The 20,320-nt window shown below is 40.9% G+C and overlaps 3 protein-coding genes and 1 long non-coding RNA gene across 6 annotated transcripts; 2 read left to right on the top strand and 2 right to left on the bottom strand.

Annotated features, from left to right (window-relative positions):
* Positions 1 to 3,181: 3,181 nt before the first annotated feature.
* Positions 3,182 to 4,540, top strand: LOC135348136 (uncharacterized). The gene is made up of 4 exons (XM_064546312.1): positions 3,182 to 3,293; positions 3,552 to 3,633; positions 4,048 to 4,224; positions 4,406 to 4,540. Exons 1-4 carry the CDS (start codon positions 3,217 to 3,219, stop codon positions 4,538 to 4,540), a joined length of 471 nt encoding a protein of 156 aa, XP_064402382.1. The 5' UTR covers positions 3,182 to 3,216.
* Positions 4,541 to 4,686: 146 nt separating this feature from the next.
* On the top strand, positions 4,687 to 5,531 carry LOC135347379 (uncharacterized). Its single transcript, XR_010398355.1, has 3 exons — positions 4,687 to 5,138; positions 5,192 to 5,330; positions 5,390 to 5,531. It is a non-coding gene; the product is annotated as an uncharacterized LOC135347379 (long non-coding RNA).
* A 3,349-nt stretch (positions 5,532 to 8,880) lies between these two features.
* On the bottom strand, positions 8,881 to 12,803 carry LOC135347361 (uncharacterized). Of its 3 annotated transcripts, XR_010398341.1 has the most exons (8): positions 12,577 to 12,803; positions 11,521 to 11,938; positions 11,214 to 11,418; positions 10,929 to 11,096; positions 9,901 to 10,309; positions 9,500 to 9,626; positions 9,329 to 9,392; positions 9,012 to 9,085 (listed from the first exon to the last, which is right to left on the bottom strand). XR_010398341.1 is itself a non-coding variant. In XM_064545322.1 (7 exons), exons 1-7 carry the CDS (start codon positions 12,739 to 12,741, stop codon positions 9,078 to 9,080), a joined length of 1,155 nt encoding a protein of 384 aa, XP_064401392.1. In that variant the 5' UTR covers positions 12,742 to 12,803; the 3' UTR covers positions 8,881 to 9,077. The 3 variants fall into 3 exon arrangements, 2 of the variants coding, with proteins under 2 accessions (XP_064401392.1, XP_064401393.1); XM_064545322.1 differs by lacking the exon at positions 9,901 to 10,309 and having other exon boundaries at positions 8,881 to 9,085; XM_064545323.1 differs by lacking the exons at positions 9,012 to 9,085; positions 9,329 to 9,392; positions 9,500 to 9,626 and adding an exon at positions 10,714 to 10,793 and having other exon boundaries at positions 10,183 to 10,309.
* A 1,017-nt stretch (positions 12,804 to 13,820) lies between these two features.
* On the bottom strand, positions 13,821 to 20,280 carry LOC135347363 (tubulin gamma-2 chain-like). The gene is made up of 13 exons (XM_064545325.1): positions 20,158 to 20,280; positions 20,050 to 20,100; positions 19,902 to 19,963; positions 19,507 to 19,674; positions 18,608 to 18,756; positions 18,512 to 18,557; positions 18,112 to 18,279; positions 17,634 to 17,783; positions 17,031 to 17,084; positions 16,696 to 16,869; positions 14,829 to 14,915; positions 14,271 to 14,468; positions 13,821 to 13,924 (listed from the first exon to the last, which is right to left on the bottom strand). Exons 1-13 carry the CDS (start codon positions 20,204 to 20,206, stop codon positions 13,907 to 13,909), a joined length of 1,374 nt encoding a protein of 457 aa, XP_064401395.1. The 5' UTR covers positions 20,207 to 20,280; the 3' UTR covers positions 13,821 to 13,906.
* Positions 20,281 to 20,320: the final 40 nt, after the last annotated feature.

Here is a 20,320-nt window from a genome sequence, read left to right as displayed (position 1 = left end):
TAGGGAGCTGCTCTTTGGACACTTGTTTCTGGTAGCTACGTCTGGCCAGGAGCCTGAACACCTCTATGGACTCTATCTTCTTGATACAAGAAAGACAGACAATCTTTGACAGGCCATCTGAATCACTAACAGGCAGATCCAATGCAAGACTGAGCCTCCCTGGAATATCTTCTTTGAGAGCCTTACTGCTGAACAAATGTTTATATCTTCTGTTTTTGTATGATGCTGAACAAATGTTTATATCTTCTGTTTTTGTATGATGCTGAACAAATGTTTATATCTTCTGTTTTTGTATGGTATCAGTGCTGCAACATAACCTTAGAAGCCATCATTAATTTTATTCAATTTTCATTTGACCACATGGACTTAACGAATCGAAGTCACGCCCAGATACAATCAATACCAGGCCAAGGGAGGCGACCTAGCGTTCAATTAGAGACGGATCGGCCTGGGATCGAGGCTAGCCGGATAAGTGAATATGCCGGATAATCGAATAGATAAACCACGCCTTGATCCACCCACTTTATTGATGAACAGCAGTGCCGCATGTTGTCTGCGCATGCGCAAAAGAAAAGCAGGCATGTCTCCATGGTAACAGCTGCAACGCGCATGCGCATTTGAGGGACACGCCCATTTTCTGAATTATGTAATCTGATTAAAAAGAAAACTGCCAAGCCGGATAATCGAGGTTCCGGATAATCGAGGGCCGGATAACGAGGTTCTACTGTATTTAATGTAGCAATCATTTTCACTGCCTGCCTGCAATAAAATAATTATGACAAACCTCTTCATAATGACCATGATATCTCTCCATACTGGGTTCTTCTTGCTCCAGTTCTGCCGGTAGTGCCTGCATGAGAGCCTCCAGCATATTAGTAGAATAAGCATGAGCGACTGCTACAACAGCAAAAAGGCCAGCCAGGATTACAATCAACTTCATATTGAAAACGCTTTTTCTTGAGTTTTTCCGAAGAGTATTGATAATTATGTGAAATCACAGATCCGTCTCTGATAACTAAGCCTGCCTCCTTCCACTTATATACCCAACAGCAGTGGTAGGAAATTTGGCATAACTACTCTCCCCACATAATTATGGATTCTTGGTAGAGACGTCAGTCTACTCATGTTATGGACTCAGAGTTCTAGGAAAGTGTATCATGAGAATAACAGACTTCACTACTATACATGACAAGTACATGCTCTGTAATGGATGTATTGTAACCAATTTCACGGCATACAGTTTGAATTTGTCAAACATTGTCTCCCACAAGCTGTAATGGATGTATTGTAACCAATTTCACGGCATACAGTTTGAATTTACCTTTAATTATTATTCTTTTGTTTCTGCTGTACTGTAGTTCCCTGAACTATTAAAATAGTGAAGGCTCTGTGCATTTTTAAACATAATGTATAGACACTGCATGTGATAGACTATTTTAGACACATGTATGGTGTGCGACTGACAATCCTTTACCACCCCAATAGTTTTTGTATACACTTCAATCAAACACGCACACGCACATGCACACGCACGCACACACACACGCACACACACACACACGCACACACACACACACACACACACACGCACACACACACACACACACACAGTTCCACACGATAGCGATCATAGCCGAGGGCATTCCTGAGAACCATACTAAGAAACTCATCAAGACAGCAGATGAGAAGAAGGTCACCATTATTGGACCAGCCACGGTACGGGAGCTTTGCCTACTGTACCATCTCTACTTTTGCATTGTATAGTTGACTGTTTGTTTGCATCGGTAACTGTGCATAATATTTGCTTAATTAGAGCAATTACTAAGCTATTCTTTGCTGCAAATCCTTATAGTCATCACTATACTGATCAGTCTATTATCTGTCAATCCATTGCCTTCAAGCAAACTGTACTTCTGAATCAGTTCCAGTATAATTATTAATCATTCCTAAAGCGCATGTTACGTTACGTTACATACAGTAGAGGTCAAAAAATAAAGTTTCTGTTGCGTTTGCGTAGTAAGCTGATTAGATTGCACGCAATTGCTCGTTTCCTCCCACGCACGCGCTGCGGTTTCGTGGTTACATAATTATTGTTTACACTAAGAGCATGTAGCAATTGCTATGAATCCAATTAGCGGTTTGTGTAAGTCAACACACTAGTGTACATGCACCAAAACGATTGTTTTGCTTGCGTGCAACAGAATCAAAACAAACGCAGAGTACTACCAGGAGCACATAAAGATGTCTTTATGTGCTCCTGGTAGTATATACGCAAACGGAACAGAAACTTTATTTTGGCCTCTACTGTGTAGCTCTGGTTACTACAAGATTGAAATACATTTTGTTTCTCAGGTTGGTGGCATCAAGCCGGGCTGCTTCAAAATTGGTAACACTGGAGGCATGATAGACAACATACTCTTGTCTAAGCTCTATCTGCCAGGAAGGTGGGTGGGGCTTTTACTATTTTTGAGAGCGGCTACTAAATGTTTCATTTTACTAGCAAAGGAGGCTACTATTTGAGTGCGGCCTCTATACAAGAGCGGCCTCTGATCGAGCATATACGGATTTAGCCTCGATCCCAGGCCGCTCTTCCTCGACGAGAGGGCCTGGTATCGACTGTTTGCGCATGCGCCACATAATCCCCAGAAACTGGGGACGTCGAATTGAATAGAAGTGCGATTGTGAAGGTTTCTAGCCCGTGTGATAGCATTTTAATAGCTACCCTTAGCCTGCTATGTTAACAAAGGACTCAGATCAGCCTGCGACAGTGTGGATGAGAATCGTTTGAACGGAGGGAAGGCTGACAATAGCCTATATGGACAGGCCACGCCCATCTGACACTAACCTTGATGAAAGTCTACATGTAGATTCTATCAGAAAGAAATAGCTGCTGCAACCAAACGTACAGCTCTGTCACTAGCTAGCTAGCTATATAGTTCTGTGTATGACGTTAAGTAGTATTCTTTGTCTATATATGTTATTCAGGATATTTTTCGGGTAAAATGTCAGTTTAATGGGAAACATTACGGGGAAATTATCCAATAATTTTGCGCATGCGCAAACAGTCAGTAGCAGACCTCCTTTTGAGGCCTTGTGAAAGGAGGCTAATACGGTATATAATTTTTTTTTATTTTAGGTTCATTTATTGAGTTTGTTTCTTTTCCCTCTTTGTACCTCTCTCTCCGCAGTATTGCGTATGTGTCCCGATCTGGAGGCATGTCCAACGAGCTCAACAACATCATCTTCAGGACAACCAACGGTGTCTATGAGGGCGTGGCCATCGGAGGAGATAGGTACACACTAGTACATGTACATGTACATAACGATGATGTGCCCAGCATTTGGAGTGCATGGCTATTCTCAATTCTCAATCTCAATTTAGCATACATTTATATCTTTTATGCTGTAAACTATATAGGCCTGTAGGAGGTGGTTAGAACCAACCACCACCGACCAGTGTATAGGCACATCTTAATATGCATTGTTGTGTAGAGAGTGAGGATTTTGATTGTTTGATGCATCGTTAATTGTTACGACTTTTTTTTGTATAGGTATCCCGGGACCACGTTTATGGACCACGTGCTACGTTACCACGACGATCCCAACGTGAAGATGATTGTCGTATTAGGAGAGGTAAACAATCCCTTATTGAAGTAGGCCCCAACTGAGTATGTTACCATGACTCTAATCCTCGTTATAACAACTAACAACTTATAACACTTAATTTTTCAATTTCAATTTACTTGGACCATAAGTATGACATTATAGCCATGACTATAACCAAGAGCGCATAAAAGAGAGAGAGCGTGTAACTCCCATCTGCTACAGTACAGGAAGAATCCAAAACCACTACTATAAATAGAACGATGGTCACATGGGACTACATTCCATGCACATGCAGCAGTGAGCAATTTCAAGTATTGTTCTATTTATAGTTGTGGTTTTGGATTCTGCCCGTACTGTAGCAGATGCGTAAGTTACACGCTCTCTCTCTCTTTTATGCGCTCTTGCTATAACTATATAGACTGCTCTATCTCTTTTCTCCAGGTTGGTGGTATTGAGGAGTACGCTCTGTGTGATGCTATCAAGTCTGGCCGTCTATTCAAACCCACCGTGGCGTGGTGTATCGGCACCTGTGCCAAGATGTTCTCCACTGACGTACAGTTTGGTCATGCGGGGGCGTCTGCTAACGGTGAGAGAGAGACAGCTGATGCCAAGAATAAGGTAAGAGGAGGCGGGTAGATGATACGGGGGCGTGAGGGTGGTCTTATAATTATTACCATAATTGTTATAATTAACTGTAACAACATACACGTAATGAGTAATGTTAGGAACTAGGGTGAAGGCACTAGAAAGCAAACTTATGAGGAATAACAGTATAAAACTGTATTTCATCACTCTGTAGTTTCCCAGCTTAGCGTCGGCTAGCCATCATCCTGAGAAAACAGATCCCAACAAACCAAACACAAGTGCATGGGATAGCAATCAACCATTTCTGAATGAGATTTGCAAGTTGTTGATGGAGCATATGAATCACTGATATACAGGATATAGTCAACAGCATAATCCAGACCAGAACAAGAAAGGCTCCCTTGGAATTAGCCTCGATCCCAGGCCGATCCGTCTCTAATTGAACGCTAGGTCGCCTCCTCGGCCTGGTATTGATTGTATCTGGGCGTGTATCTGGGCGTGTGCTGTGGTTGCTGTGGTTGCTCAGGTATTCGCTAAAAAAGAGCGAATACCTGAGCAAGGTGGAGCGAATAGAAACACTAATAGTGTATGTAAGCATACTTACTCCGTAAAATCACCGTAAAATCACAAAGAACTCCGTGTCATAGGTCTATTCTTTGCAAGTTTAGTTTGTCATAGATATAGGCTTAGCTAGCTAGAGTGTGAGGAGCTGTCTTGTGCGAAGGAAGAAGGAGCATCACTCTTGTGAAAGAACAGACCTAGGTTCTCAAGTTTCTGCTATCAGTGGCTACCTTTGATTGACTACACAATTTAATACAAGCGCTTGATTAGACCATTGATTGCCAGATACACTTGGTAGAGTCTATCCTCAGACTCTGGCCATCGATCTCTTGTATACTATGCTTAGGGGTGTCCACAAGTGGCTGGGCCTGGGATGTATTGTCAAGGTGAGCGATATAAATCAATAATACCTTTCATCATTGGAAATTGTACACTATAGCCTATAGTCCAATCCTTGGTATCTGGATCAAGATATGACATTACGGCACTGGCACTGGTGTTGGTTGTGTTAGCCTCCTTCACCGGCCTTCAAGGAAGTGCGGCCTGGGATCGTGGCTAGTTTTGTGTGGACCATCACTGTGAGTTACAAAATGTATAGTGGAATGGTGAATTTAAGTTCATACTAATTTGTATACAGGAGCAAAATGGAACCTTCCCCTCCAACCCCCGTCGTACTCCTCCTAGCTGATGGGTGTGAACTCATTGAAAGATGATGCCCCAGTGCCATCCAACGCAGTATTTATTAAGTCTTTCTGGAAGCTCTCGTTTGAGATCTTCGCTTCTAAACATCTGCATTTATTATGGACGCAGTACTGCTGTGCACAGTATTAATTTCTAGTGTCATTATATCATTATATCGCTGTATTTTTAGCCAACTGTGATGAACTGAAGATTTTACAGTACATAGCTGATACTTACCAGTTTCCGGTCACGCCCAGATACAATCAATACCAGGCCGAAGAGGCGACCTAGCGTTCAATTAGAGACGGATCGGCCTGGGATCGAGGCTACCTTGGAATAGAACCACCTCACTCTGTACTTGCACTTGCAGCCATTCCTTGATATCAAAGAGCTGCCTCCATTCGTCGTAGAGTTAGTTGTCATAACAGACACAGGGTTGCTAAAACACTTATACTGTGCATTCACACTTTCTATTGGATTGCATTGTAGTCCCCATGGAGATACACCTGTAAATGCTGAGCATAGTTATAGTGTAATCAGTCATTATAAAAAGGAGACTATAGATTTCTCCCAAATGGTTATGAATCATTATCATGTTGCTATTAATCGCGTACTTTCAGTATATTCTTACTAAAATCCATAATACAAGCACGAAGATTATCAAAGGTGTTAAGGTGTCCATTGACAATTAATATCATAATATTGATTATGTGAATGTGTAAACACTGTATGTTTAAAATATTATAACAGTGAAACGTTGTACATAAACTAAACATGCATACAATTGTTCTGAACATACATGATCGACAAACACATAATATGAATAACAGTAGTCAGTGCTGAGCTGACAAATATCGATCATAGACCTCCTCCACCACTCTGTGTGCATTGTAGTCCTCGTCTCTAACTCTCCTCTTGTACCAGCGAGCCAGGAGGCAGTACAGGATGAATCCAAGCAGACTGATGCCTACTCTAACCCCATATATTGTTAATGTGTTTTTCGGTGGAAAAATCTCGCCAATAACAAGAGATGAGAATAACACCAACACCATACACCCTCCAAACAATCCTCTCGTGTTGTATGGAGCTTGAGCACAAACTAACTCCAGCATGGTACTAGCAAGGAACATTGTGAGCATACCAGTAGAAATTGAATTCAAAACGATTGTAATATATTTGGCAACTAATTTATCACCGTAATTGTTTTGTACTAGTTCCAGAATTAGAAACACAACACTGAGAGTTGTAATGAAGAGAGAAATTATCCCAATTCTTCTAAGAATGCTGGGAAGTTTATTACGTATCACTGGGTATAGCACAAACTCATAAAAGACAGTCCAAACCATACCACACCACAAATGGTGATACGTGAATAAAGCCAGAAGCCTTGAAACATAATGCTTCCAATCTGGGGGATAAACACTAGCGTAGTTTAGTGGATGGAAGAATGCAAGCGAGCACCCGAGAAGCCATAGAGTTAAGCAGAGGGGCAACAAATGTAGAATGGTTTTCACATCTTCAACTTGCTCTGTAGTGAATGGTCCACCGTATCTCGACTTTCCCAGGTCTATTCTTGAAGGTACGTCTTCCTCCCAGTATGTGAGAGCACTGCGATTGAGGGGAGCTTTATGCTTGGCAGCAAACTTGAGAACATGGTAGATGGTTTTGAAGGACTGAGGTGACTTTGGCTCAATTATCATCCATTTTTTAGCTAGGAGAAAGTCAAGAACAAGAACAACACTCGTGCACAAAGGTGACAGCAAACTGTACAGTTGGACAACCCAGTATGATGAACGACTGATACACAAAACATCTGATATAATGGGCAAATCGACAACAAAAGGGATCCAAATACCAGCATAGATACAGAATGCAAACCAGGCAATAAAACTAGTGATATTGGAAGATGAAGCATGAGGCATTTGATCCAGGCCTAGTTGTAGTGAGGTAACAAAGCATGCTACTGCAGCTACTAGAAAGAGAATCCCACCTATGCAATACAAGACACTCACAACATATACATAATGAGTAATGTTAGGAACTAGGGTGAAAGCACTAGAAAACAAACAAAGGAAGAATAACAGTACAAAACTGTATTTCATCACTCTGTAGTTCCCCAGCTTAGCGTCGGCTAGCCATCCTGAGAAAACAGTTCCAAACAAACCAAACACAATTGGGATAGCAGGTAGCCATTTTGAAATGACAAATTTTACATCAGATCGTTGACGGAACACAGAAGACACTGATACACAGGATATAGTCAACAGCATAACCCAGACCAGAACAAGAAAGGCTCCCTTGGAATAGAACCACCTCACTCTGTACTTGCACTTGCAGCCATTCCTTGATACCAGAGGACTGCCTCCGTTCGTATAGTTAGTTCGTCTCATAACAGATATACACAAGTTTGTACATGCAGCGACTGTTGCTAAACACTAAAGATACTGTAACTATAATTATAGGCAGTAACTGAGAGCGATATCTATTGGCAACAGTTTATAACGGATTGCAATCCTGAGTGCACTATTCTTGCAGACACAAACCTGTAAGCTTACAATCTAAAGTTTATTAGATCAACAGATTTCTCCCAAAAAAAATTTATGTCATGTAAGAATGTAGATCTAGTTTCAGTATTATTTTGTACATGTCAACAATTGTAATACAAGTTCAAAGATAATGAAAAAGGATTGGTGTCCATTGACAAATTGCATGTATACAACAACACAGTGGAATAAGTATATTAGCAGCACAATCTCGGGCATTATTATGTCATCCAGTGCATTATATTGCATGAGGGTGCCTGCAATAACTAACTTGTTGCCCAATGACGTCAAACTTTTCTAATTGGTCAACTATAAAAAAACATAACTGTATTTTTTAGTGAATTCATAGTAAATTCTTAGGTTTTCTTCCCACAACTAGTGGAAAGGTAGTAGCCTATGAAACGGACCAAATGAGTTATTGGGTGGGAGGGTGGACCATACACACAGTGAAAAATAAAACATGCTAAGAGACATTTAATAGTACAGCGCAGCTTGCAACAATAATTGATATCCCAACGTGTATAGCAACTAGGGAAAGATTGTCAGTCGGTAAAAGCAAGACTGTCTATTATTGACTCTTGCATGCCCCAAGAGTCTTACTGGAATTTGCAGAATCTTTGCAACACACCAGTAAAAGTATTGAGCACTATGCGTTTCTTTTATGCGTACATTTAAGTAGGCGGTAAAACAGACCACAGTGTGTACACAAAATCCACATAAGGAACGCGTAACGCTCTACGCTTTTACTGGTGTGTTGCAAAGATTCTGCAAACTCCAGTACACATTGCTTCTCATCCTTGAATTCCCAGCAGACAACCAACATAAAAGCATACTCTCCACTACAGTGTCAATGCAGGAATATACTCTGGCTATACAAAATCATAAATATTCTACCATTTCAATGTTGGAGAATTATAGTAAATCAAGGAGAATCACACTCTCTCCCAGACGATTGTTCTTTGGGCAGAGTGGATCTACTATATTCAGTGAGCTTATATGAAGGTGGTCCTATAAGGGTTTGTACAATAAATTATGATGAGAAATGGTATATGCAACAGAGCAAACAGAATAGACGGCACGAAAGTTCTTTTCTTCGTCTTTTCAATCGACTGCAAAAAAGACAAAAACATTATGCATGTAACATGCATGTATGCCTTAAGGTGACAGGTAGTGATTTCACTCGTTTTGCATTGCTGGTGCATGAAAGTTCATAGCGTTTGTAATTGAGTAATTGCGAGTGCATGACACTTCATTTTCCAATTACCCAAGAGTAACTGTATACTCATTCACAGACAGCGAAAATATGTCGGTATACATGATTACTCTGGGGAGTAGCAGCTAATGGCTCTTACCAACCACAGGACTGATACTCTCAGCAAGTCCATTTGCTGCATTGATACTTCCTATCACAATACCCTATACATAGGAAAGAAAGATCGACGAATATTATAGCCATGCATAAGAACATTCATATATGACTATGCAGGTATTTGAAACCAGTACTGCGATATGATTACACTTACCTGAACACTTTCAGGACTCTGATTGTTAGCTATGGCCACCAAATTCACCCAGACAAGAGGGTAGCTTCCTATCAACAGCACCATCCCTATCAGATACAATGGTAGCAGTAGTGTCCGTTGCTTTCCTCTGCAGATAGGAGGACAATCCACACATTCCTCACCACTTGACAACGGTATCCAATTACACTCTCCATGCACTAATTGATACATTGGCATTTATACAGGCATTGCTTGCAGTGGAATACACATCATGAGGGAGTACCATTAAGCTTTGAATGCCGGCTACAAAACGATTTCTATTTTCAACTTCCTCAGAATCAGTTGATTGATGATGAGAAATACGTACTGAGGCAAATATTTTGTAAAGGAGGAGCTAAAGAACAGGAAAACACATTGAGCACCTGTTCTGAGGATTCGTTTTCACCTTCAACTACAAACGACAAACACCGGTGCTTGCTGGTAGATTTCTCGGTGCAAAATGGGCAAAATTTATCAACATAGCAGCTGAAATTAAAGTGGTAAGCAATTTCTGTGTACGTTCGATCGCCAAAATCCAACTCAATATCCATGTGTGCACGATTATTTAAGAGAGCAGGCCAACTTGGGGGAGTATTATCCAAAGGTGTTAACATTCCTAGACTTGAGTGGTTGTTTTGAAAGCGATCTGGATGATGGAACGGACTGTACTCAGTGCATGGATCATAAGGTATAGCCTGCCAATCTGTTACCAAGAAGTATCCTGCAATTGTCATTGAAATACCAATGAAAGCTCCCATCTGTGTACTGATTTTGATTCTTTGTAACAAGACCCTGTATAGAGCATAATTATTTGAGCATGGTTATACCTACTAAAGATGGGTAGTAATTTCAGATTTTAGGGTACTAATTTTTGTGGATTTCCATTAGCACAAATATATAAGTATCAGTTTTAAGGTTGATTGGACTCAGATTTACAAGTATATATATTTGAGATTCCTACAATTTCGCTAAAATTCGCTAAAATTGTAGTACCCGTTTATGAAAGGTAAGTATTATTTTACTCGCATCTAAAGTCCCGTTTACATGACACCTAATTCGGGTCAGATCCGGGCCAGAATTTTCCGAATAGTGCATACATGCATGGGCATAGTAAAATGACCACTAAATGTTTTTGCGCAAACATTGGCTGATAGCTAAGAAGCTACAAGCTTACTCTATTAGCAAACATGACACACCTCAGATTAGCCCTTTGTGTTTTCTCACAGCTAAACCGCTTTAATGAGTATAAGTGTAGAATCTGAACCACCTCCAGAGGCTAGAAGTGGGTTGGATTAGACAGCAAATAAGGCCCGTTTACACAAATGCGGTAATTGGATTTAATCCTGGATTCTAATCCGGATTAAAAGTCTTGTGTAAAGGCTTAAGTTGTGACAATAAGTAAATTACTTACAGTAAGATGGAGCCTAGAATGCTTGAGATAGCCACCCCCAAGAAGACGTAGGAAGATGTGTTTAGAGAGAACCCAAATGAATCACTTAGAATTGGATTCATTAGGGCTTCAAAATATGCCCACTTCAGCATTTGTACGAACGATAGCAAGTGCATACTCACAATAATGTGAACAGATATTGTTAAGGATTGCTAGAAATTACAGTATAGGTTCTATCATATTCATGCTTCTGGCTATAATGCTTTCGATATGTACTTGCATTGGTAATAATGCTGAAAGGATATGAATATTTGCAGTGGTCCAGGCCTGGCCGAACTTGAATTGTTTTTTGAGCGGACACAAAGCTCATGACAATTAGTTCTGTTCCATTTACTCTCTCCACGGAAGAGAAAACAGAACAAGATCAACAATATAACTCCAAAAGCTACATTGAACCAAGCAATCGATCGATACTGCTCAATTGGAAGGTTAGAAAATATTACTGAAACACCTGCAGAATGAGTATAATGTGTAATGTTAAATGAAATTGGTACCAACAAAGTCAATTTATTAGTTGGCAGTCTATAAGCTTTTGTGTATAATTATTGCTTACTAGGACCAACGACAAGCCCAACGCTGAATCCAATGGAGTAGACTGAATATAGGAAGTTACGAGTTTTCACCACTTTCTTCTCATATTCAAAATTTTCATCTTTTTCATTCATTACTTCCTTCAGTAGATTCACATACTCGACACTCATTTCTGTTGCGTAGTTCATACTGAGTGTGATTTGTGCTCCCAAATAGTATCCAGCCAGGAACATGCCGATCATTAGTATCCCACCGTTAGTTGCAACACCATACAACACGTAGCCAATCGTGTGCAGAGATATGGCAAATACAAACTGGTACCAATTCGGGATGCATTTAGTTAAAAAACCTGACAGCAATCCTCCTGTAAGTTCGCCGCAGGAATAAATAGTTATCAGCAGTGCGTACATTGTTTCCGACTCATCTAATCCAGGCTCCACCTGGGCATAGAAGTTCAGTATAGTGCTTGCACCTAACTCCTAACTGTCATAATAAAAAGGCTACCACATACGTGGTATATAACAGCTATAATTATTATACCCAATAAGCAGGTAATTTTCGTGGGGTAAAAAATTGGAAAACGGTGATTTTCATGAGTATAAATTTCGTTTAGTCTCGTTTCCTCCACTGCATTCGGTAAGCCATCCCTTCGTTAAAATTTCGTGGAGGTCAGCTTGACCACAAAATAACGAATTTTTACACCACGAAAATTACCCGCTATATATACGGTATCTAAAAGTCTGCAGTCCAACTGAAGATGTATAGTACCCAAAGCACAGGTATATATATATCGGGTACCATCCACAGTAGCCTCGACTCCAGCCCCTTGCCTTTCTCAGCGGCTTGGAATCGAGGCTACAGTAGACTATGCATGCACTATAGCATATTAAAATGATCTTTTATTGCTCAGCCTGTATGATAATTTTGCTTGTAGCTTCTACGTACATATATATAGGCCTATACATAAAGTTGTGTCAGGCTATATACAGAGTAACTGCATGGCCCTAACTGTAACTGTAAACTGTAACTACAACGTGACTGGCATGCAGGTATCATTGTACACACTGACTTTCAGTACCTGCTGGAGTGTGGTTTCATTGATGCCTGCCTTCTTTGGGTTAGTGACAAACCTATGCAACGAAGAGAGGTATAATGTACCACTGATGGAGAACATCATTGGAGCAAGTATTTGAGTGAGAAATCCATTCACTCTCAAACGCCATTTTTCTTTGTCAAGTCTCATTTTGTCAGCCTACGTACAGTACATTCAGGCTATAACTGCACAGTTGTGTCTCATGCTCATGACATATAATTATGCATGCATGCGGCGCCCTTGATTTAGAGGCACTAAAAGAGAAGAAGAACTTACATGTCATGAATAAATTATGATTGGCAATGGGTTAGCCTCGAATCCATGCCCGTAATTAATCGGCGTGGATTCGAGGCTAGCGGTGGGTTTGCCTGCATTGTGTTTTATTGCACGTTATATCCCGTTGCTACGTTGTTGCCAAGTGCAATATAAAGCATATTGCACTGCTGAAAGTCATATTGCACTGACCACAAAGTCATATTGCACTGACCTCAAAACGCCCCTCTGGCATTAGACAGACAATTAAATTAAAATTAAATTAATACGCATGAGAAATAACAAGTATCAAAGTATGTCCAGCCATGCAGGAATGAATGTTCAGCACTGCTGGAGTTTCTTCTTGCAACCATGCAGGTTTTAAATTGTCCAAGATTCATTTTGTGGAAGATTCTGTGTTCCTAGATCGACCTAGTCCTCGACATCGTGATGCATGTCAATTCTGCTTCACCGTAGCACTAGAAGTGGCTCTTTTTGCTGGGGGCATGAGCTGTTTTGCAGCAGTGTAGAAGCGAGCTTTCTTGGCTTGGTTATGAGGCCGAGCGTAGACCAGCAGCTAATACCATGTATTCACTGAGTAGTGGGGTGGGGCTGTTTCTTTGCAGCAGTAAGTGGGGCGGGGCTGTTTTGCAGCACCAGAAGTGGGGTGGGGCTGTTTTGCAGATTTCAGTTGAAGCCATTCGTCGGTCATGCCAATCTTATACGCTGCAGATACTGGCGTCTAGAAGAGAGAAGAGATGGAGCTGTGTCTAGAGCTGTCTCTGTCTTTTTTTGTGCTGTTTATATTGTGTTACTAGGACAGTGTTATGTTGCTATGCCCTCGGGATATAAACTAGTTATAACACGTGCACTCAGGCTGCATGGCATTATTGCACTCAGCCCTCGTGCTTCAGTGCAATATATTCCATACATCCCTTGTGCCCGTGTTATAACTATAACATAATAAATTCAGGTAATCGATAATAAGTATAATAATTATAACAGTATAATTAAATTGTACAAGAGTTAGCAGATAAATGTTCATATGCTGTAAGTGATAGCGTCAGGGCTTGGCACCACCCTATATGGAGAGGAGTGTGATTACTTGTTGTACATAATCCCACATAATGCATGGAATACACCGTACAACGAGGTAAGTAGAGTACTGAAGTGCTAACCCTCGGCTGTTGACATGATCTACAGGTGCATAACAAAGCCAAAGATGGCCAAATCAAACTAAAATTTACCAGTGGACGCACTTGCACGCCTGAGGTGCCAAATTAAAAATGCCAATTGGATTTATTAAATGGCTCATTCACCAATTTTTCTCGTTACTGGTACAAATCATGTGCTTCAAGTGGTTAGTGAGAATGGAGTAATGAGAAAAGTTTATCGATGTAGAACAACATTTATAGTGATAGTCTTACGAGTCCTATTGATGTTCCCCTGGTGATGTAGTCTGGTTCAGTAGAGGCTCTGTACTCGTCAATGACCTCTTGGACCACCCTCCGTGAGTCATCAAGCTCTGATAGGTCATCACTGAACATTGGCTGTTTCTTGAATTGGTCGAGAAAAGCTTCTTTCTTCCTCAGCTTGTCAAACTGTCCACAGCTGGCTGCAAACAACTGGTGTGTGTGTGTGTGTGTGTGTGTGTGTGTGGGTGGGTGGGTGTGTGTGTGTGTGTGTGTGTGTGTGTGTGGGTGTGTGTGTGTGTGTGTGTGGGTGTGTGTGTGTGTGTGGGTGTGTGTGTGAGTGTGCATGGGGGAGGGGTTGGTTTAGAGGCTATCCTTATACAGTTTATAGGCCCCCCCATAACTAGCACATAATTATGTAACGAAGCCAATAATATACAAAGGGGAAAAACATATATCAAATGTTTTTGTGCATAATCGCCAATACATGAAGACTGGGAATATAGAAGGACCAGAATTCTCTGTACTCGTATAAAAGTGTACGTAAATATTTAACACATGTTGAGTACTCACTGATGCCATACTGGTGTGGTTGGCGAGCATGAGTCCGCTGACCCTATGAGCTGACTGGATGTGGGGAGGCTTGCGGGAGAGGGCAACCTGTGCATGCATGGAGACACACAGAGAAGAGTGAATGACAGGCGTTGTTGTCATGCTGTCCATGAAGGGGGAATTACATTTGTATACCAACCTCTCAACTAATCCTTGTGTGTGGGTGTGTGTGTGGTGTGTGTGTGTGTGGTGTGTGTGTGTGTGTGTGTGTGTGGTGTGTGTGTGTGTGTGTGTGTGTGGTGTGTGTGTGTGTGTGTGTGTGTGGTGTGTGTGTGTGTGTGTGTGTGTGTGTGTGTGTGTGTGTGTGTGTGTGTGTGTGTTGGAGGGGTTGAAACAAAAAAAATAAATTGTGAGGAACTGCCTTATTCTGACCAGAGAAGAGGGTACCACCTCTCCTATTTCCATAATGCACTTACACGTTAACTTGCTTATGAGACACATGGTTGCAGGAATAACTGTACTATAAGTTGGTAAGCTAGCTATATAGTTATAATATTATTTGTATTCATACTTCTAACAATAATATGCAATTTACTATGTGGTTTACCTTCAGTTCTTGTAATCTAGTCTTTTTACTTTGAATTGTATTTTTTAGTCTGATCTGCTGAGTCTGATCTGCTGGTTTTTAATACTCTGAGGGGAGGCCAGGGGGAGGGGGGTTTGGGTAATTATGTAGATGTAGTAATTGATAAAGGATTTTACTTTCTGTGAGGCTGTGCTTTTTAAGAAAATGCTGCAAGCGTCTTCGTTTCTACACACACCAATGGTTAGAAGTTTATGTCATAATTAGCTGTCTACATGTATGTCCATATTGATCCACATTATGTTACTGGGGGTGGCCAACTGGCTATGCTGACATGCTGATCTGATTGATTCCTAAATTTAGAATCTGTGCTTTAATTAAAGTATGCACAATTAAAGGGTATACATGTATAGGTTAATTAACATAGAAAGGCAAACACCACAAGGCAGAGAACAGACAGAAACAAAAAAGCAAACAGATGCTCGGCCTGGAGAGCCGAGAATGATGGGTTAAAGAGTCTTTAACGGTGCACCAACTCTCCCCATTCATCTGTTGCATTCAGTCACATACACAACTACAGTACTATAATTATAACACTCAATAGTTATTGTACATCTATTCACATTGGGGCCATGCTGAATAATTATTGTAAATTAAGCTGTAAAACGTTGAGGTCAAGCTGACATGAATTATAAGACTTATCTTCTAACTTGGACTTGATATTGGTTGCTGTGATACTTCAAGTTGGCTTTTAAAAGAAAACTTCTGAGGGGGGCTTAGGTATAAAGTGTATTGTCTGGGCCAGGCTTTGTGGTACATGTAGTTGATAGTGGGGTTGCATGGGGAATGTGGGTTCTTCTATGTGGTTAAGCTGAAGCAAGCACAAAACAAACATTGACCTCAAATGTTGGTTCTTAGAATTAGCAACAGGCATTAGTCAAAATAAATAGATAGTAGTGTGTGTGTGTGTGTGTGTGTGTGTGTGTGTGTGTGTGTGTGTGTGTGTGTGTGTGGTGTTAGGGTGTGTGTGTGTGTGGTGTGTGTGTGTGTGTGTGTGTGTGTGTGTGTGTGTGTGTGTGTGTGTGTGTGTGTGTGTGTGTGTGTGTTACGGGACTATCTTCAATCACATGTGATGCGTATTGGCCCCTATAATTATGTATACCCACCAGTAAATACATACTTTACCAGATAGCAAAGTACTTTTTTAGGACAAATAAAATCACAATTATTTTGGTAAAGTAGCTGTAGTCAAAACTTTGTACATGTATCTTAATTGCTGAGATCACATGATGTACCCGTGTATACCTGAATGCTTGCTGGCCCCCAGGGTATGAACTGAGCGAGCTTCCTCTCTCTGATCCTCTGCAAGCTCTTGTGTACCTGAGTGGGGTCCACTTCTCCTTGGATGATGTTTAGGATGGAGATGTAGCAATGGTTGTGGTGACGATCCTTGGGCGCCGACACCATCACATTCTTAGGCTGAAGTGGGGGGGGGTGTGAATTGGTGCAAGCAGTCACGTGTTTGAGAGGAGTCAATACGATGCTAGTAAATCAATGGTATTGTCAAAATCAGGCCAAAAATAGACTTTTGATTTTAAGACAGTGTGCATGATGCTATTAATAGATCTCTACCACCTCACCTGTAGTAGCCTCCTCATCACGTCCAGGACAGTAGTCTTACGAATACTTGGGGCCTGCGTACAAAAATATGATGATGTATGCATTCATTTAGCTCTGCAATAATTGAGAAACATGAACACAGAATATTGAGTAGTGTGTATACGTACTACATGTCTTGCGTTATGAAATTATCGACTTTTTAAATGTTCTGATGGTCCAAATTCAATGATTTTATGATTTTTTGAAAGCTTAGAAGAGACTCTTTCAGATGGTATGCTCAAATTTGGTACGGGCCATAATTTCTCATTTTCGGAAAAGACTATGGGCTATATATAGCCCATGGTATTTTGTCAAAATCAGGCCAAAAATAGACTTTTGATTTTAAGACACCATCTAAACGAGCTCAATCTAAGCTTTCAGAAAATCGTAAAATTAACATCATTGGACCAATGGAACTAAAGTTATGGCCGTTCAAAGATGAATCATTTAACGCTGGTCACTAATGCTAGTCCTACATGTATGTAGCCGAGGTACAGCACAAAATATCAACTACATACTTCATAATTAAAAATTATAGCAAAAGCAGCTAACTAGAGAATTAGGCACTCAGACTCTGTTCTTACCTGAGTGTCAGTGGTGATGGGAGTGTAGCCAGTCATGAGGTAGTGGAGTCTGGGGGTGGGGATCAGCGAGGCTATCAGACCAATCAGATCGTTGTTCATGTAACCAGGGTAACGGAGGGTTGTTGTGCTGCTAGCCATGATAGTGGATACCTAATGAGTAGTGAAGAGCAACAAGAATGAGATCGATCATACATACACTAGTAAAATCTAGAAACCAGAAACATTATATAAACTCGATATAATGTATCAAACTCATAATTATTATCGTATTATTATATAAACTAGAGGCTTTCTGCTATTATTTATTAATTAATAGCAGATATGAGTTTGATACATAAAATAAAAACACAACGAAAGTGATTTAGCTCCACTTATGTACAAGCAATTACAACAACTATTGAGGAAATCATACCTCACACTTAATGAACAAGAATACATGTAGCTACGATACAGAACAGTGAAGCTACTATAGACTCACCAGTTGGTTGATTTGTGATAGTGAAGGGTTTGGTATTCTGAGCCTCTCTGCTGCTATCCTGTTGAGGGCAGTATTGTCTAACACCACGACACAGTCTGCGTGGAGCGTGAGTCGCTTCAGTGTCAGTATGGAGTTGTATGGCTGCACCACCACGTCACTGATCTCATTCTAAGAGGGAGGGGAGGGGGAATATATAATCAGTCGAAGTCTCATTATGCGAACTCAGAAGCACTCCCGGCGAACTACAATAGGTGTGGCTACTGTTACAGTAACAGTACTACTTACGTATAATTATACATGTATACAGACTCACTGTATGTATTGGATGCATTTACTGCAAGCCTGTAGTGGCTCTCAATTATACACACTGTACAGTGCAGCATACACACACAAATCTCACCAGGTTGGGAAACACAGAGTAGGTTTGAATGAGCTTCTTCGGGTATCTGGAAATAATAACAACATCAAGAACAATAATTATAATTATCACGGCCACCTGTCATTGAGATGCTCCAGGAGGTAAGATCCCATCCCGGACCCAGTGCCACCTGCTATGGAGTGAGAGAGCACGAAGCCCTCCAGACTGTCACTGTTATCAGCCTCTCGATCAAGGATGTCGAATATCTCCTCATGGAGACGCCCAGCCTGCGTGAAGGGGAGGGGTTAGTAACACACTATATCACTGTAGTGGCCATGACATAAGTTTGTTGGCCCAGTGCTTTTGCTTTGGTGATTTTCTGAAAGCTTAGATGGAGCTCTTTCAGATGATATGCTCAACTCTCATATTTGGAACAGGCCATAATTTCTCATTTTCGGAAAATAACTTTTGTTAAAAACAGGCCCAAAACAGACTTCAAACTGGGTCAACGGAACTGAAGTTATAGCCGTTCAAATACGAATTTACTGTTCCTGCATTTAGTCAGATGGTATGCTCAAAACAAAATGTTCAGCTATTTAGCTTTCAGTAAAATATCATGAGCTATATGTACGTACGTATGGTACGTGGCCTTATACTGAAAATGAAACATTACAGAAATCACAGATAGTATAATTATTGTGACAGGCTCTGGGAAAACCAGACATTTGGAGCAGGCTAAAATTTTGGTGATTAGTGTACCAAGCGATAGAATTAACAGAGCATTGCCTACACAATGATATGCTTAGTGTTCACATACCTAGTTTCACACCTGAGTAATGTGCGTTAGAAACTTGAAGCAGTAAAATGTAGTATCAAGAAAAACGTCTCTCAAAGATTGCTCAATTAGGAAAAATAAGGTAATAGCGAAAGTTTGGATGAGGCGCTTCGATGGAAAGAGTTGGATTTAGAGCATCAGATTGTACAGAGAGATAGTAGAAGGACTGTAGATACTTATACACCAATAAAATTGTGCTCACTTGAGAGTGTCCACTGGCCCAGTTATTGCCAGCCCCGCCCCCGTGTGACGAGGTGTAGATGTTCTCCTGATTGTAGAGTTTAGCATAGGGGGAGGTGAGGATACCGTGGATCACTCGAGGCTCTAGGTCCAACAGTACCGCTCGTGGGATGTAGTGTTCGTCGTCCGCCTGTGTGAGTGTGTGAGAAGTGTGGTGTGGGTGTGTGAGAAGTGTAAGTATAGGAGGTGGAAGCACTCAAAAGTAATAAATGTCAGTAGACTATAGTCTGATATATACATTACACGTCTGTATGGGGTGGGTGATTATCATACTTCAGAAAAGTCTATTCTTGTTGCTTACACGAACGTAGACTATGTAGGCTGGAAACTTGTAAGAACTATTCTACAAGTTTATACCTGATAGAAGAAGACATCTTTTCTGTCGATACCCTCCACTGCATAGTCCTGGAGTATACCCTCTGTGACAAAACAGGTTTACTATTATTACGTGCATCCTACAGTAGTAGTAGTATGGGAGTGTTGGCTGATCTTTGAACTACCTTACCTGGACTGATGGCATGCTCAGCACACAGCTGCTTCCAGAACTCCATTCCAACTGAAGGAGAAAACACATAATATAAATTCCATAGCTATTAGAACAGACAAGACTTACTCTGGTTCCCACATTGTCCCAGCTGTATTGTGATGATCTCTCGAGGCATCCTCAAGCTCTTGCAGCAATACTTTTCAAAGCACACAATGGGTTGGAAAAGATCATTAGATCTAGAAACATTATGCATGCAAAAGGAGCCCCTCCCCACTCTACCTCCTCCACA

The sequence above is a fragment of the Halichondria panicea genome, chromosome 14, assembly GCF_963675165.1.
Source record: "Halichondria panicea chromosome 14, odHalPani1.1, whole genome shotgun sequence".
Classification (NCBI taxonomy): Eukaryota; Metazoa; Porifera; class Demospongiae; order Suberitida; family Halichondriidae; genus Halichondria; species Halichondria panicea.
This window is presented reverse-complemented; position numbering and strand designations above follow the sequence as displayed.

Bases quoted from the DNA above. Each gene is read 5' to 3' on its own strand.
- LOC135347361 (XM_064545322.1), bottom strand. From the start codon at position 12,741: ATGAGACTTGACAAAGAAAAATGGCGTTTGAGAGTGAATGGATTTCTC. The intron at 11,939-12,576 runs GTACTGAAAGTC...TTCTATGCCCAG, and splicing joins ATGAAACCACACTCCAGCAG to GTGGAGCCTGGATTAGATGA. The intron at 11,097-11,213 runs CATATCCTTTCA...AATATCTGTTCA, and splicing joins CCTGGACCACTGCAAATATT to CATTATTGTGAGTATGCACT.
- LOC135348136 (XM_064546312.1), top strand. From the start codon at position 3,217: ATGTCCAACGAGCTCAACAACATCATCTTCAGGACAACCAACGGTGTC. The intron at 3,634-4,047 runs GTAAACAATCCC...TCTTTTCTCCAG, and splicing joins TGATTGTCGTATTAGGAGAG to GTTGGTGGTATTGAGGAGTA. The intron at 4,225-4,405 runs GTAAGAGGAGGC...ATCACTCTGTAG, and splicing joins CAGCTGATGCCAAGAATAAG to TTTCCCAGCTTAGCGTCGGC.
- LOC135347363 (XM_064545325.1), bottom strand. From the start codon at position 20,206: ATGCCTCGAGAGATCATCACAATACAGCTGGGACAATGTGGGAACCAG. The intron at 18,757-19,506 runs GTGAGCACAATT...CCCTTCACGCAG, and splicing joins GGGCCAGTGGACACTCTCAA to GCTGGGCGTCTCCATGAGGA. The intron at 14,916-16,695 runs GTATACACGGGT...ATGCATGCACAG, and splicing joins GGGGGCCAGCAAGCATTCAG to GTTGCCCTCTCCCGCAAGCC.